This window comes from Anguilla anguilla, chromosome 9 (genome assembly GCF_013347855.1).
Source record: "Anguilla anguilla isolate fAngAng1 chromosome 9, fAngAng1.pri, whole genome shotgun sequence".
In the NCBI taxonomy this organism is placed as follows: domain Eukaryota; kingdom Metazoa; phylum Chordata; class Actinopteri; order Anguilliformes; family Anguillidae; genus Anguilla; species Anguilla anguilla.
Window position 1 is genome coordinate 18,306,732 of NC_049209.1, and position 18,785 is coordinate 18,325,516.

The 18,785-nt window shown below is 39.0% G+C and overlaps 1 protein-coding gene across 2 annotated transcripts in view; it reads right to left on the reverse strand.

Annotated features, from left to right (window-relative positions):
* grm5a (glutamate receptor, metabotropic 5a) overlaps nucleotides 1–18,785 on the reverse strand; it is a 56,428-nt gene that overhangs the window by 29,340 nt on the left and 8,303 nt on the right. For both annotated transcript variants that reach the window (XM_035435300.1, XM_035435301.1), the window contains one exon: nucleotides 11,467–11,716. In XM_035435300.1, coding sequence (XP_035291191.1) covers nucleotides 11,467–11,716 — 250 coding nt within the window. The remainder of the gene's footprint in view (nucleotides 1–11,466; nucleotides 11,717–18,785) is intronic.

Consider the following 18,785-nt stretch of genomic DNA (forward strand, 5'->3'; position numbering starts at 1 on the left):
TCCATTTGAAGACAACATCGGGTGAGTTCGTTTAGTCTTTAAATCCGTCATTGTGCTGAGAAATCGTATTCTCAATTTAATTTCTAAATTGACTGTAAGCTTAGGGTTGTAACTAGGTAGTTGTTCTGTAGGTGACTTAGTCTTAACTCGTCTTAACTATTGCTTGAATGTTCTCATAGACTGCGTTGTTGCTGTTCTTGTTTGTGTTAGCGTTAATCAGTTTAACCTACTGGGTCCAAGTTGAACTATGCGGATGTTTCCTGCACTTGGAACGGTATTTCTCTCTAGGGTTTTCGGCACACTAATTCCTGGTTATGGTTATACATTTTGTTGTACGTCGCTCTGGATAAGAGCGTCTGCCAAATGCCTGTAATGTAATGTAATGTAATGCAATATTCCGTAGCAACAAGATAAACCCGACATTAGCCCTAAAATATGCCAATACAGCAGTGAAAAGGCTGCTCACTGAATAACGAAATAAACGAGACAATTAAAAACAAAAATTATACCATGTCATTCTACAGTCAATATCTGTGACTAAACATTTAATAAATATACAATCTTACCATCGGTTTTACGCGTAGAGATGTCCCTTTTGCGAATGAGTGGTTATATATTGTCTTGGATAATCCGTTTGTGAAATGTCGGATATTTTCAAAAATAGCTGTGCGTAATACCACACCTGTTGCTTACGGCGTTGTCGTTCTTCTTAGTCCAATTTGGCTTGATTGACAATTCATTTATTCAGTAGGTGAGAGTATAAGCTTTCTAACGATGTATAACATGTCTGATTTGGCTTTTGGAATAGCGTTTTATAGGTCAGCTTAACCGAAAATTTTCTGATCTGCCAATGTCTAGATAAATAAACCGGTAGGCTGCTCTGCGGTCAGCACGCGGGTCGCGAGTTGATATTAAGTCCTTTTTTTTAGTTTTTTCTCAATGTCGTCTTTATTATTTGAAATGTGCATTTAGTGTCATTATTCTATCTGTCTCTGTGGCGCTCTGAAATGTGCATTCTCTGCTAAACTGAGCAATGGATTGGAATATGTGTCTGACGTAGTGTTGCACGGTATGCCAAAACTTCAGCACTTTCTGGGTACTTAAAAAAAAAAAAACAGAAAAAAAAAAACGGTTTCGTATTTGAATTTCCCGATGTTCGGTAGTTCTGTGTCAAATGTAAAAGCCAGGGAAATGTGTCTCCCGCATTACTGATTTAGAGGATGAAAAGTGTAGTTTGTCAGAATCTTCGCTAGATGGCAGTAGCAACTAAGGTTGTCAAGTGAGGTGACCTGCGCTTGTGCATTCACTTCCCTGATACAGCGCAAGCTTTGACTCAGTTCACTTCAGTAGCAATAGGTGTTCCAATTTGGAAATATTTTATTATAGATAGATGCTGTATTGTTATTAAAATATGCTGTTTTTCAATCTATTTAAAGGTGAAAGACCTGTTTTAAAAATTATTTACTTTACAACTGTTTAATTTTTGAAATATTTTTAACATTTTTCTATTGTTCAGTGTTGTAACACTATAGGCCTATGCATATTAATATGTTGAAGAGGCTTCAACTTAAAGGTTGTTAATGAACCAGGTTGTTCATAAACCATGAATTCGAAAATGAGGTCAACCCTTGTGGACATTACGTTTCTGATCTATTAAGGTAATTTCAGTATCGTTAGGTACCGAGTATCTAATTAGCATCGTTTAAGTTTCAAATATCATTTCAGTATTGAGTATCGTAATACTAAACCTGGTATCACTATCAAAGTCAAAATTTTGGTATCGTGACAACACTAGTGTGACACCTTTTTTAGTTGCGACGCAGAAACGCTGCAGCTGTGCATACACGCCGGACCATCAAAGTGTTACGACATGCCATCTAAGTGTTACGACATAGTAAAGGCCTTGACGGGAAGCGGCCCGGACACATCCATGGCGACGTAACTAAGTGATCCGACAGCATCTCTTAGCACACTATTGGCCGCAAGTCATCAATATTTTATACAATCATCATGATATTCAGTAGATATGTTGGGTGAAGGCGTATGATCATGAGGACAAAGCCATTTTAAAATCGCTCCATAGGGGGCGCGATGCTGCCAATGCTTGGACCCCTTCCAACGCCGCTTGCGGCTTTAATTATTCTTATTATTTTTCTCCGCTAAAAGTGTCTGAGGCTCAGCAACCATAAGTCCTGGAGCAACCAAATTTGGCAGGTGGGTTTCTATGTGCCCCCACTACTCAGGCACTAAAAATCACGTACGTCGGCCAGATGGTGGCGCTATAACAACGGGTTTTGCGTAAAAGGCCATAACTCCCACACCATAAGTCCGATCAACACAAAACTTCATCAACATATGCATGTGAACGTGCTCTATACCTTTGCCATTGGGACCACCTGTGTCCGCCATATTGTTTGCCCGCCATTTAGACTTTTTAGTTGGGGCGTGGCAGTTTTCTCCGCTAAAATGTCTGAGGCTCAGCAACCATAAGTTGTAGACCAACCAACTTTGGTAGGTGGGTTCCTATGGCACCCTACTAGCCAGGCACTAAAAAACACCTATGTCGGCCAGATGGTGGCGCTATAACAAAGGATCATACTTTAAAAGGTCATAACTCCCACACCGTAAGTCAGATCAACACAAAACTTCATCGACTGATGCATCTGAATGTGCTCTACAACTTTCACATTGGGAGCACCTATGTCCGCCATATGGTTTGCACACCATTTGGACTTTTTCATTAGGTGGGGTGCGGAAAAGCTGGAGCTCCAAATCCAAACGATTACGACATCGAGTAAACTTCTTTACGGCAAGCGACAACCATGGCGACGCAAGCAATCCGACACCGTAGGGTCTAGTTTTTATCAGTGAAAAGACGGTCTGACAGCGCCACCCAGAGTGCATGCTAGGATCGGCTACCAAAAGTTTTTCAGTAAAAGCTTTCTGAGAGGATGAATAATTACTTTTATTTGGCATGGATCCATTTGAAGACAGTATCGGGTGCGTTCGTTTAGTCTTTGAGTCTGTCATTATGCTGAGAAACAGCTAAACCATTTTATTTATAGGTTCTGAGTTTCTGTGCAAACTCGCGAAAACACGCTGGTCTAATGAAACAATGACGGTAGCCTAATACATATATTGTCCGCTTCGTTCCGTTGCTACCATAACATAATGACCTACAGCTGCAGTTTCTCGCTGCATTTACTAATATTGAATGTAAACAAAAGACGCAATTCATGCTGTAGTCTGCCAGTGTCTAAATAAATAATACGGTCCATTTGAAGACAATATTGGGTGAGTTCGTTAAGTCTTTAAATCTGTCATTATGGTGAGAAAAAGCTAAACCATTTTATTGGTAGGTTTTTTAGTTTCTGTCCAAACGCGCGAAAACACGATGGTATAATAAAACAATGACGGTAATACATATATAGTCCGCTTCGTTCCGTTGCTACCATAACATAACAGACTATCTTGTGTCTACAGCTGCAGTTTCTCGCTGCAATTTCTAACATTGAATATTCACAAAATACGCAATTTATGCTGTACTCTGCCAGTGTCAAAATAAATAATACGCTACGGTATAGCTTTGAGAGGATGAATCATTACTTTTCTTTGACATGGATACATTTGAAGACAATAACGGGTGAGTTCGTTTACTCTTTAAATCCGTCATTATGATGAGAGAAATCGTATTCTCAATTTAATCTCTAAATTAACTGTAAGGTTAGGGTTGTAACTAGTTAGCTGTTTCATAGGTGACTTAGTTAATGCACTCGTCTTAACTGTTGGTTGTACTTTCGCATAGACTGCGTTGTTGCTGTACTTGTTTGTGTTAGTGTTAATCAGTTTAACCTACAGGGTCCAAGTTGGACTATGCGGTTGTTCCCTGCACTTGGAACGGTAGGCTACTGCCCTCTAGGGTTTTCGACACACTTGTTCCTGATTATGGTTATACATTTTGTTGTAAGTCGCTCTGGATAAGAGCGTCTGCCAAATGCCTGTGATGTAATGTAGTGCAATATTCTGCAGCAGCAAGATAAACCCGACATTAGCCCTAAAATATGCCAATACAGCAGTGACGACGCTGCTCACTGAATAACGACATACACGAGACAATTTTTCTTTAATTATACCATGTCATTCTACATTCAATATCTGGGACTAAACATTGAATAAATATACAATCTTACCATTGGTTTTACGCGTAGAGATGTCCCTTTTGCGACTGAGTGGTCATATATTGTCTTGGACAATCCGTTTGTGACTCCCGTTGCTTACGGCGTTGTCGCCGTTTTTCGTAAGATTTGGCTTCATTGACAGTTCATTTATTCAGTAGGTGAGAGTATAAGCTTTCTAACGATGTATAACATGTATGATTTTTCATTTGGAATAGCGTTTTATAGTTCAGCGCAACGGAATATTTTCTTATTGTATTCACTTGTGCATTCACTGTGGCGTAGCATAAAAGACGATTCACCTAACTAAACGTTGTCAACGATTTTCATAATTTCTTGTAGAGTACTATTATTATTGAGGACTTCAGGGCTTAGCGAAGCCATTTCTTTGCTGATAGACCTATCTGAAATCGTTTTCTGATGCAAAACAGAAGCGGATAGGACTTTGTCATTGATTTCCTGTCTCTATACTAGGCTACTAAACACAGATAAAATGTCATGTTGCTATGTAAGTATTACTGCTCAAAATATTTCGGTTATATACGTTCTTTTCGTTATATACGTTCTTTTTGAAATTGGGTGTCTTTAAATAGGTTAGTGGTATTATATAATGTGGATTTTTCACACTGCAATGTAAGCGTTAGTGTAATAGTTTTTGTGACCCATGGAACAGTGATGACCAGAGTGTTGGAACGTTGCTAAAATGTGGTGGACGGTTGAAAATTATTTTCGTCCCATCTCCATCCGTCATTAGGCTATGCTGAGAAATAGCTAAACCATTTTTATTGATAGTAATTACGTTTCTCTGCAAACGCGCGAAAACACGCTGGTATAATAAAACTATGACGGTAAATATAGCCTATATATGTAGTCCGCCTCATTCCGTTGTTACCATAATATAACAAACTTTCTTGTGTCTACAGCTGCAGTTTCTCGCTGCAATTACTATTGAAACAAAAGACGCAAATGCTGTAGTCTGTCAATGTCTAAATAAATAATAAGGGATTCTTCGCGCAGCACGCATGCTAGCAGGAATGTCCAGTTGACTTTTCGTTTCGTTTTTTTAATGTCGTATTTATTAGGCTATATGAAATATGTATTATTATTCTATCTGTCTCTGAGGCGCTCTGAAATGTGCATTCTCTGCTAAGCTGAGCAATGGATTGGAATATGTGTCTGACATACTGTTGCACGGTATACCAAAACTTAAGCACTTTTTCGGTACTTACAAAACCGTTTTTTTTTTTTTTTTTTTTTGTTTTTTATTTGAATTTTCCGACGTTCGGTAGTTTTGCGTCCAATGTAAAAGCCAGGGAAATGTGTCTCGCGCATTACTGATTTAGAGGATGAAAAGTGTAGTTTGTCAGAATCTTCGCTAGATGGCAGTAGCAACTAAGGTTGCCAAGTGAGGTGACCTGCGCTTGTGCATTCACTTCCCTGATATAGCGCAAGCTTCCACTCAGTTGACTTCAGTAGCAATAGGTGTTCTAATTTGTAAATATTTTATTATAGGAAGATGCTGTATTGTTATTAGAATATGCTGTTTTTAGATCTATTTAAAAGTGAAAGACCTGTTTAAAGATTATTTAGTTTACAATAGTTACATTTTTGCAATTTATTCAATATATTTTTCTATTGTTCAGTGTTGTAACACGATAGACCTATGCTTATTAACATGTTGAACAGGCTTCAACTTAAAGGTTGTTCATAAACCAGGTTTTTAATAAACTGTGAATTCGAAAATGAGGTTAACCCTTTTGGACATTAGGTTTCTGATCTATGAAGGTATTTTCAGTATTGTTAGGTACCGATTATTGAATCAGTCTTGTTTCAGTATTGAGTATCCTGATACTAAACCTAGTATCGGTATGACAGTAAAAATTTTGGAATCGTGACAACACTAGTGTGACGCCTTTTTTAGTTACAGCATGGAAGCGCTGCAGCTGTACATACACGCCGGGCTATATATGTGTTACAACATCCCATCTAAGTGTTACGACATCCCATTTAAGCATTACGACATAGTAAAGGCCTTTACAGGAAGCGGCCAGGACACATCTATAGCGACGCAACTAAGTCATCCGACAGCGTCTCTTAGCACAAAATTGGCCATAAGTCATCAATATATCATACGATCATCATGATATTCAGTAGATATGTTGGGTGAAGGCATATGATCATGATGACAAAGCCATTTTAAAATCGCTCCATAGGGGGCGCGATGCTGCCACTGCTTGGACCCCTTCCAACGCCGCTTGCGGCTTTAATTTACTCTTGTTCTTGTTTCATGTTCCCAGCATAACCAATCTGCCTCAAGAGGACTGCACAAGTTGGAACATTGTGTCAACGTATGCAATAAAGGTGTGCACTTACTACACTTATTTTATCATCAGCCATGATACATTTTTGTGATTATACCTAGACATGCCATCTGAATCTAACTTAGTCTCTTAGTGTTGGGCCCATCCAAGTGGGTCTGCAAACAGAAAATCTATGATAAATATCTGCTTTGGACATCAGCATTGCTTTCTTCCTCCTGTGCTCAATAAATACCAGGCTGAAGCTGAATCCCCCTTGTGCTTAATTTCTCTTTATCCTGGTCCATTCTCCTTCCTCTAAATCTCCTCTTCTCTTTTACTCCAATACATGATTTGAGTTTTACAAGATCCAAAATAACAGATAACATTCTCATGGAACTGCAGCAGTTGCATTAGCGTTGCCACAGTGCAGCTGCAACGCCGCAGCAATGTTGTGAGACGGATGCGTGGCGTGTGCAAGCAGTAAAAAAGGGCTGTTTAATTAGAAAAAAAGCCTGTGAGGCATTATAGGGCTAAATCTCCCCGTAAAAAGAGCATGGCAGAGCATACTGAGCAGAGCAGCAAAGAGCATTTCCTACGGGCTAGTCATAATACCAAAAGCACTTCATATCAGAACGATTAAGGGATAAAAGACCTTCCCTTCAAGTGATGCAGTAATCCTGCCTGATCTGGCCTATGTATTAACCATTTGTGAATTTTAGAAATCATATTACGTTTATTTTTGTCAATGTTATTCAACCACTTTTTCTTGTATTTCCCCTTTTTCTAAAATAAATTAACTCACAGGCACAGAATACTGTAAATCTAACATTTCATCAAAGTTGTGGCAATTAGCTTTCAGTAATTGCTGGCTTTGTGGCTTTCCGAGTTTACAGAATCAAATGCATTTTCAACAATCAAAGTAAAATGTATTTACATTCCAATCTTTAAGCTTATAGTTTGATTACAGTATTTAAAAAGCAAAATTCTGTAGGGGTATTTGTTCTGTCATATTGTAATTGAATATGTATTCATTATTTGGCTAGATAGCAATGGATCAACGGTTAAAGGTGAAACATTAGGACTAAAAACAAAAGCATTAGAAGAGATTGTCTGCCAAGACTGTCTGCTAAACTCCGTAGATATCAACAGTGAACAATAATGTTTTGTTGTCTATACAAGTGTTTCCTAGCAGAGATTAAAAATAATGTTGTTACAGGAAAGGCTCTTGAAGATATGTAGTGTGATCTCACATTGTTGTATGGTGAGCTTTGAACAGGTTGCTGCTGTAATTTTATGGTAAGAACAAGTGCAAATATCGCAAAATTAGAACTGATCTCAAAAAATACCTCAACTGTTTGAGAACAGATTAAGTCTTTCTGTTGACAGATTGAAAAAAAAAATGTATTATCAAAAGATTTTTCATTTTTCCACGCTTCTTAGAATTAATGTAATGACTAATATGCAATAAATTCTGGTAGACTTATCCCTCCTGCCCCCTAGTGGTATGGGCACCGGTGCCCACAGAATGGTAATAAATCAAATATTCACAATTCATTAAAAATGGACCGCAAATACGCCACAAATTTTGCAACACTCTTTTCTGGCCAACAACGCCACTTACTCCTGTATCAGCACCCAGGGCAATAAATAGCAGTAAAAAAGTTGTCTCCTCTCCTCTTTTTTGTGTTGTCTATGGTCACCCAGTTTTGTTTACTTTTGCATGAAAAAAATTGTATACCCTTTCAGCTTTCAGAACAGTGCATCAGATCACCAAATAAATAAGTGTTAAATGCCCATATTTAATGTACTTACATTGCATTCACTTTCGGTATTTACAATACTGACTCCTGTACATGTGCTTGTAATCCAAAATGCCACGGCTCGTATTCAAGCTAATGCTGTTAGCTAGGTCAGGCGCAATGTTCAACTCAATCCGACAAGAATCCATTTAGAATGTGGCTGGTTTATCTGACCACCCCATGCTCTCTTTAGCACAGAAGTATTTTGTATAGCAGATGTTTGATCTGAAGCAATAGGTTTACTTTTAAGTCAATTAAGTTACAGAACAAATGAAACAAGGCTGTAACCTTTCAAATGAGCCCTCATTGGCACCAATGGGTACTGCCATTCCAAAGGAATCTAACTGTGTACTGCCAGGAGGGCTCTGTGTCACAAAGCTCGTGCTGATAATGAGTGAATGTGCACAGCTGAAAAGCCAGCTAGTTCTCCTAACAACTTGCCATTGTGCTATAAAATGTATTTATAATTATGGCAGACCAGAGAAGAAGGTTTTAAGCTGTGACAGTATTTGAAGCGCTTGAAAAAGAGGATCAATTAGAGGCTTCATTTGAATGTTTATAAAGTGGAGGTTTGCTCACAGATGGGGTTCTAGACAAAGTTATGGCCCCGCTGGAGGGCATTTAAGGTCACTGAAAGAGCGAGTTTAGTGTTCTCCTTATTATTTCTTCTTATTCCACATGAACATTCTGTACACCACTCATCCATCAGCAAGACCTATTAAGTTTGGCTTGCACTTTTTGTGGAAATAGCGCAGATTTTTTTTTTTAGATGTTTACAATTTCACATCGGATAATTTCACATTGATTAAGACGTTTGGAACACACTTGCAGATGTAAGCTACAATCGGTCACCGCTGCTGCCATCGGTACAGACCATGTACATTTTGTGTATATGATGAATAATTCTTCACATATTTCCTAAATTTTGATACATAGTCTTGATGGCACATGTGTGCCCTTCAAATAGTACCATAAGCTCTCTGCTATGTGTAGCCACAAAGTTTTAATGCTTCATGTAAGAATAGTACACACATAAAGCCTTACAACTATCAAGTAGTGAAAAGACGTACATTTACATACATTTAGAGAAACAATATTTTTCTCAGTTACATGTATATATGCAAGTGGAGTTGATTTTGGACGGGTGGTATTCCGTGACTTATAGACATGTTGGCAGAAGTGCTTGTATTCCTATCAAATGTTGCTCTTTGCTTTTCTTCAGGTTTTTTTACCTGAGAGTGTGATGTAGGCGTTCAGACAGAAACAAGTCCCCTCAGATAACAAGCCCATTAAGAAGATGGATTTGTCCCTGTTGCCACCCCCAGTCTTATTAGAGTGGGCCTTGCAGTGCTGGGACATCAGACACCCCACTCTCTGTCACACTGCCCTATTTATCAATGGTGGAGCAGTGTATTAGGCCATTGCTGAGTCTCTTTAGCATGCTAACCTCTGAGGTCTGGAACACCACTGGGGCTCCACTATTGCTGAGGAACCCATGGTGCATGTCGGTAGTGTATATATTTAGAGTGACTAGACATCCTCAAAAGATGTCACATATGCTACATGGAGCCTGCAGAGACAATTCACAAGAAGATCTAGAAACATACAGTATATTCTCAATTTTAAAAATAAACAATGTGACAACAATGTAACTGTTATTGAACAGCAGCAATAGAAATAAAGGTGCATTATAATGTGAATAATTATCATGAATTATCAGAAAAATCATTGCTAAATTGAACTAAAACTGGAATAGCTTGTTAATAGTTTGTGATGTTATTTGTTGTTTGTTATATCTGACAGTTAAAATCTATAATTTACAAAAAAAGGGAAAAAAAATTAATTTGTAATAAGTCAACCTATTAATGCCATAATAATTTCCATCAATTATGGCAATTGCTATCACTGGACTTGCCATTAAATCTTATGATAGGTAGAAATGTCCATCATTTTATGATAATGGCCTGATGTTAAATATAGTTCTAAGAAAAACTACTGAATTGCTTTGAATGGTGAAAAGGCTAAAGGAGAGTTACCTGTATGATACTCTGGGAAGACCTCTGGAAAGCATTGGGTGGATATGGTATTGTGACAGCCAGTATCTTCATCTGCTTGTGAATTTTGGGACTGATGGTGACGATGATGATGATGATGTTGATGATGATGATGATGACAATAAGTAGGTGAGGAAGGTACATGGGACCCATGTGATGATGCTAGAAATGTAAAGAGCATGTTTGTTTGTGAAATACAGTTCAGAATATGAGGCTTACGGACTGACAACACATGCACATGGCCCTTAAGATCTCAAGATAAAAGGAAATCATCGCCAATTGGCCAGATTCTTGACATCACATCTGGCCAGAGTGCTTCCTGAGCACAGTCCCAGCAGACAACATGCCAGTCCATCACACAGAGAAACACTGGCACAGAACATCCAAAGTATTCAAAGGCTGTATGTGGAAGAAACTTGGCCAACCATAAGCTTTTAGAGCATATTGTATCTTCAGGAGGGCTGCAGTAACTTTATGCTATTGATTCAGTATATACTTGATTCAACAAACATTGTCTCATCAGAGAATATTTGTGTACCCCCCCCCCTCCCGCCCCCCTCTGTCTGGGCAGAACAAGAGATGAATAGTCCAATCTGAGAAGCAATGGTTTCCAAAACATAGTTTCCCAGTTTTGCATTTCTTACCACATCCGTGTGGCATCAGAGAAGATCATGCACCAAATGCCCAACTTTTACCAAAAATAAATATATTCTAAAATATGTAATCCAACCATTGCAAGAAAATGTGAAATGCATTCTCTGAAAAAAGTGGCAATAAAAGTGGCAATGATTGGCACAGCTCCAACATATGGCAGACATCCATACCGCAACCCCCATCCTTCTATAACAGTGGGACTGGATGTGACACACCACCCAAAAAACACACAATCCCCGAGCTTGCTTACCCAATGAACTGAGGACTAAAAAAGCGGGAAATGGGCAAACGCTCTGAACTTGAGGCCTAGAGGTGCTAACAAGCCGAATATATGAGATACAGAAGGGAAAAAGATCACAGTGAAAACACTGAGTGCTGTAACAGGGAAATAGCTAAATCTAGTCAAATAAAGATGGCTGATAGTCTCTTTGCATACCAGCACTGTCCCAATGAGTAGAAGGAGAAGTCATCCTTGTTTACTGACCTGCCGACCAGCAGGAACTCCCCCACCAGGCTCTGGCGCCGCATGGCCATGAGGATCCCGCGCACGGTCATGCCCTCGCAGAAGCAGGCCACCACGCGCGCCTTGGGAAGATGGCTCCTCAGCTTCCCCAGGAGCCTGTCGAAGCCCTGCTCCCCTGCGTTGCTGTAGATCTTGTCAGAGTGCGCGATGCAGATCCCCTCCTTGGCGGCCATGTCCTTGAATGCCTCCATGCCACTCTCCCCATAGTTTCCTGTGGATGGGGAGATAACTAATTATTGGCGTTCAGGGTCATATAGAAGTAGAGGAGACCCTGGGGATTTCAGCAAAATCATTTTTTTCAGGATACAGAAACAGATGGCCAAATCGGTTTAGTTGTCTTGTCTTAAAGCAAGACAAAACAGACATTTTATAAATAACATTTTCTACAGAACAATAATTTCATATATGTATACATATATTTCATAATTTCACAATAACAAATCATACACATGCTCTCTCTCTCTCTCTCTCTCTCTCTCTCTCTCACACACACAAGCATGCACCTTGGGTCTGATCCAAATTAAAGCATCAGTCTGTAGTGTCCCCATTATATGAAACACCAGGGGTAGACTCCCTCCATTTACATAAAATCCAGGTGACCTAGTTCATGTGGATCTTTTCTAAATCAGGGGCTGAGTGAATTTTAAAGATATGAATCTTTTTCTGTATTTTCTATCTTACAAGTACACACTGTATATGTGGGTATACCTTCTAAATGGTGCTTTTATCCTGAATAACACAACACACGAACAGAGATACTGTTTTTTTAATGATGTTTCGATGACTGCCCCAAAAGTAATTTTCGTTTTTTGCCCTGAGGTGACAAATTTGCTTACCACTAATTGCTGCTTGTTCAAAATTATGGCCATTAATATGGAGTTGCTGATATAACAACCTCCACTCTTCTGGGAAAGGTTTATTCTAGATGTTGGAGCATTGCTGCAGGGATTTCCTTCCATTAAGCCAAAAGAGCATTAGTGAGGTCAGGCTCGCTGTTGGTTTTCCAATTCATCCCTAAGGTGCTGGATGGTGGTTAGTTCAGAGCTCTGTGCAAGTTATTTCACATTGATCTTGACAAAACCATTTTTATATGGACCTCGCTGTATGCCCAGGGAAAATTGACATGCTGTAACAGGAAAGGCCCTTCCCTAAACTTTTGCCACAAAGTTGGAAGCACAGAATCGTCTAGAATGTCATTGCATTAAGATTTGCCTTCACTGGAACTAAGGGGCTTAGCCCAAATTGTGAAAACCAGCCCCAGACTAAGGGCTGTCCAGATACTTGTAGTCATATATATATATATATATATATATATATATATATATATATATATATATATATAGTACTAGATTTTTAAATATAATATATAGTATATATTTGGTCTTAGATGTTTATTTTTTGTTTTCTGCATTAGTGTGTCAGTAGAAAAGAGCAAATTTGAGATTTATAAACATGAATTTTCCAAAAAATGAAATTTTACAGATACATTTTTGTATTTTGTTAAATAAAGTAATATTTCAAGTAATAGACTACTTTTCAGATAAAAACTTGATCAAGGGTCTCTGGGATCACTTGAAGAGCCAGAAGCAAGCAAAACAGCCAAAATCTGCAGAAGAACTGTGGCAAGTTCTCCAAAATGCTTGGAACAACCTACCAGCCGATTTTCTTATAAAACTGCTGGACAGTGTACCTAAGAGAATTGATGTAGTTTTAAAGGCGAAGGGTGGTCACACCAAACATTGATTTTATTTAGTTTTTAACTATTTACTGCTCTTTATATTATTTTTTAAATATTTATAACCTTTCATTTCATTATTTTTGAAAGCATCTTAGCTGTACAGCATTTTTTTTTTACAGGTGCCTAAGACTTTTGCACAGTACTGTATATATATATATATATCACTTTAAATTAATTAATTTACACATGTGCTACATTTAGATATCAGCATGCTAATTACTCAGCAGATGGAAGGAGAGCAAGGTTTGTTGCACCCAAACACACAGCCATGCGTATGGAATCTCTTCATTCTCTGTGCTGTAGGAGCTGGAGGAAACCCATTCAATACAATGAAGCATCCATCATGGAGACAGATCACGGCTGGCTAAAAATAACCCAAACTCCACTGCTGATGAATGACTGTGATGGGTCATTAGCCACATGTTTGGTGGTGGATGCATAGGTAAACATAGCCCAACAACCTCTAATCATAATTATAATGTAAATCAGAACTGACTAACCCATTAACCCAACTAACACAAAACATAGTCCAGCTTCATACCAGCATGGTTTACCTGCAAACCAAGTAATTGAAACACACCAAAATCTCTTATCTGGAATATTGAGACCATGCAACCAAAACACAAAACAAACTAGATTACTACCAGACCCTAAAAAATGACTATACACTAGCTAAGTATCTCTCCTCTGTCAGGGATACAAAGCAGAAACAGATCTTGACAGGCTCAGTGACCACACACTTGCAATTGAAAAAGGCAGACACCAGAATACATGGTTACCAAAAGAAGATCGTATATGTGGTCATTGTAAGACAGGAGAGGTGGAAACCAACATTGTAGAACATATTCAGAAATTAGGACAAATAAATTTAACAAACTATCTCTAACGATGAAAGACATTCTTTTCATTTGTTCACAAATGAATGAAAATAAACTACAAATCCTGCTAGGAGAAGGGCCAACAGCTCCAATAGCAGCAAAGTACATCTTTTTCCTGTCATAATCTGAGGGACAATGGTTGACCACCAAATTTATACATTTTATTTATAAGATAAGAATAAAATAACATATATTATTTTGGAATATAAATTTCTCAGGCATGTGATTTCATAATTGTATGGTATATTATTCTGAAATTAATGAGACACATTGCCAACATAAACTGTATTCTGAATAAATGACCCATGAAATTTCCCATTGATCTCAACAGATCACCACAGGACTGCTTGTGGTGAAAGCCGTAACTGACAGGCTGCACTTCACAGAGGGAACATGGGATGTAATTCATCATTGCCATTTAATTAATTAATGCAATCACTGTTTACAGCATTCACCCAGCAAGTGAATAGCCTGTTTGGAAAAATCACATCTCTGGGGGAGTATTCCCACAACTGGCAGCACGGGAGCCAAAGTCTGAGAGTTTCTGCTCACATGTTTTTAAATCCGAGCCTCCACTGCCGAGCATGAGGCTGGAGATTAAAGCTCAGGAGTGGGTGTATACTACTGGAGTGCTCTTAGTGATGAAGCACTCTCTGGAGGAGGAAGAGGAGGGGGAGGAGGAGATGGAAGCGAACGTAGGCGGAGGGCTAAGGGGCATGAACTTGGTAGACTGTCAGCTGTAGATCACTTGGAGTTTCTCATCCTACCGTTCAGTTTTGACTGCTTTTTGAACTGTGGATGTTTTATCGAAACTTACACTCTTCATTGCCTGTTGCATGGGTACTGCTGCTGGATTAATGAGACTGATTGCTGGTTTCCACCTTTACTTAAGGAACATCATCAACTGACAGGGGTTTCCCTGCACTGAAATGTCTTAGGCAGGCTGCCTAAGTGTTTTTTCAAGCCACCTATAGGAGAAAACAATTAGAAATGGTCCTTTCATTTATTGATACAATTTGGTTGTGAATGATACTGCATTTTACGTTTTAAAAGTTTTGACTGTTTTTTCATGTTTATGTGCAATTTTAGCCATGCACAATTAACTTTAGTGGAATCCACTTAATTTAATTGAATTTGCAATAAAATGAATGGAAAATTCCAAATGAGAAATTTGGCAATTAAGTGGATTCTATTGTATCATGTAGCAAAAAAGGTGTTTGTTCTCTCCAGACTGAAGAAGCAACAGAGCAGGATATTCAGTAAATTCAAATACAGAGGCAAATTCTTCCTGCAAGCTCACCCCATATAACCTTATCATAATGTTACATTTACTCTTGCAATTATAAGAACCAAAACCTCAGTTTAAGTTTTGAATTAATCCACACTGACCCCACCACCAATCTAGCAGATCCAACATTACATTACAAGCATTTAGCAGACACTATAATCCAGAGAAACTTACACAACGTTTTACATAGCATTTATATTACATCCATTTATACAGCTGGATATATACTAAAGCTGTATAGGTACAGCAGCAGCTGTGACCTATAGTTTACAAGACTAGTTCCTTACCCGTTATACTACACTGCTGCCCTACATCATGCCAACATGATGGCATGCCCATGAAACTCCATCTGAGGAATGTTGCAAAATGCAGCAAACCGTTCAGAGTGCACCTGTTCAACAGATGGAATGCTCAAAAAGTGACAGAATGTTCTGCCTGCTGAATAAGCCCTAAGTGAATATTAACCAGCAGGCCATTCTGTTACATCTAATCAATACTGCTCACACAGTAAATTCCTTCAGAACAGTTCATGCCCACACACCTGGTCACTCTGTTATGCCCACCTATTCACTTTCAATAGCCAAGTCGCTATTGTGAACCAACTAACTCCCGCATGCCTCGTCCATCTCTTGAAGCATGTACACTCACACACTCTCGCTCCTTCTTTTAAACCTTGCTGCTCTCACCAGGTCACTTTGACAAGCATTACCATCAAATGTCTTCCTTTGGAAGGCAGGCTAATTTGTACCATCAGAAAATCAAAAGCTTTGGTGTGCTCTAACCTGTTACTGACCAGGGGTGCTGGGGATAAGGTACTGAGAGGAAGTGAAGAACACTGTGGGGCTTCTGATGAACATTTTAAAGATTTCTGCCAGGTGCAAGCAGTGAAGCACAGCAGGGAAAAGAAAAATGGAAGCTAATGACAAGGTCCCAAACATGTCCCTTGGGTAGATTATACTTTTGTCTCCTTAGCTAATTAGCCATATATTTACACTGAGGCATTTTCCAGACAACATAGCTTAGTTTCGAGCACAGCGAATCATAACCCATAATATAATTAGAGGAAATGGGAAATGTAAAAAGAAATATATATAGTTAACTGAATTATTTGTTTGGCAAATTAACTAAAAAAGTTCAAGCACTGGGGAAAACATGAGCGCACACACACATGTATGGGGGGGGGGGGGGGGGGGGGGGCTCTCTGGCCCCCCAAACTTTGACCATTCACTTTAATACAATGCCTACCTTTCCCCAGTAGCTGCAGACAACAAACACAGAGCCCTCAGAAGAGGCTGTGCTGTCGTTCTAATACATCATCAAACCTTATGTTTTTTTACTGATAAAACTGATAAAAAATCTGTTATTAAAGCTGCCACTTCAAGCCACACCAGCTGTTTCTCCTTGTGTGTGTTGTTGCATCATGAGTTCATGAACAGTACAGGAAAGCTAATAAAAAGTTTGATTCTAGGTGTGGCATTTGCACTTGGAGTCTTTTGCTGCCGTCTCTCAACATGAGGACCCATGAAGTATCAATGCCAGCAAAGCAGGCCATCTTGAGATAGAAAAATCAGACTAAATCAGACATACCCAAACTAAACCAGACATGTTCAGCTCAGCAGTAGCAAAAAACCTGGCAGACCATTGTAGTGAATGACAGAAGAATAGTCTCAATTGTGAAGAAAAAAAACCTTTTCAACTGTCAAACAGATCAAGCATATTCTCCAGGACGTCTGGTTTTGATGCATTTGCTTGGACTGAAGGCAAAAAGCCTGTGAAACAAATAGGAACCAAAGATGGCTCCAGCACAGGCTTGGCTGACAACAGTCTTATATGTCATGATGTATCTTTAAAACATCTTGGCAGTCCTTTGGAAAGCTACTTCAAGGCCACTCAGAATTTAGGTCTCTCGGAAGATTATGTCTGGAGTGTTATTGAACAAACCGGCCAATGAATCAACATTATTGGCTGTTGCCAGGTTGGGCATAAAGCAGACATCTTTGACTTAAGAGGAGTAGCCCTCTCAGCTGTACATACATCATTTGAAAGGTTAGATTGCAAGTTGTCAGGCTCTTCCTGCAGCTAATGTAATTCTTCTATTTCTCCTTGGTCTTTAAGGCAAACCATGCAACCTGCATTTGTCATTACTGCAAGTTGAAATGTTTTGAACTGAATGTTGGATCTCGCCAGGACCCTATCTGATCCCAAGCCACTCTGAAGTAAATACGCTGCAGAGATAAAGGCTGTCTGACAAACAAACATGCACATATGTAAATGCACTGCCTGCACAAGCTCTGACAGAGCAACTAATAGCTCTGGATAAGCACAGCATCAGTTGGGGGGAATAAATCATCAGTATGACTCATATGAACCCAACAGCATGTGGGATTACACGGCATCATAAAACCGATGAAAAAAAGTCATAAACACCAGGACAGCCCACCGTGCCTCACTTCAGACCTGAAATGTGCCGCCGGCTCCAGGCCAGAAAAATACGGCATATCCACCGAGAGGATTTTTTCCCCCTCGTTACATGCAACGAGACAGATTGTAACTCAGATTGGGTCTGAAAAATCACTAAATACGCTCGTTCTGGATGGTCCCTGTCATTAAAGAGAGTGCTGATGTGGGTAATCTCGCGGCCAGACACGAGCGGAATGCGACCTATTTTCCCAAGCGTGCACAAACAAGTTGTTCTGTCGAGAGTTGACATGCAGGCCTGCCCCTTGATCATCAGAATTTCATATGCTACGTAGTATCTAATCAAAGATCAAAAGTAGCTAATCTGTTGGTTTGATGATCACACCCTGTAATATGGCACAAAATTTACCTGTAAATTAGTAATTCTTTCTATTAACTAATTGATTCATGTTTACTTGGCAAGACAAATATTAATACAAACAGCAAAATATGTTTTTTACCTGGAGAACCATTCTGTTAATATTAGCTGAACGCAATCAATTAAAAGCAAGAATGCAGAGGCAGTCTTTCAATGCAGTAAACTGCCTTTATATGGGGCCTCCACAGGATAACGTATTTTAGCTGTGGCTCATAAAGACCTATGGGGTTAAATGAGCACAACACATACTGCTATTCTTGTTATCCTCTCTAGCTCAGACAGTGGACAGTATGTAAGACACTCCACTAAAGGACAGAAAGCTGGTTCGATGAAAACATTAAAAATGGATTTGTGTTCGCTGTACATCAAAAATTTTAATTGTATAAATTGTTGTGTTTAAAAAATGTCATTTTTCCTTTTCTGATTTACTTATTTTATTTGTAAATTTCCTTTTGAAAAATGTTTCCTCAAATTATCTGAATGTGCTCCTTTTATTATTCAAGCTGCGGTTGCCTAGTGTTGCCAGATTTTTGGTTTTGG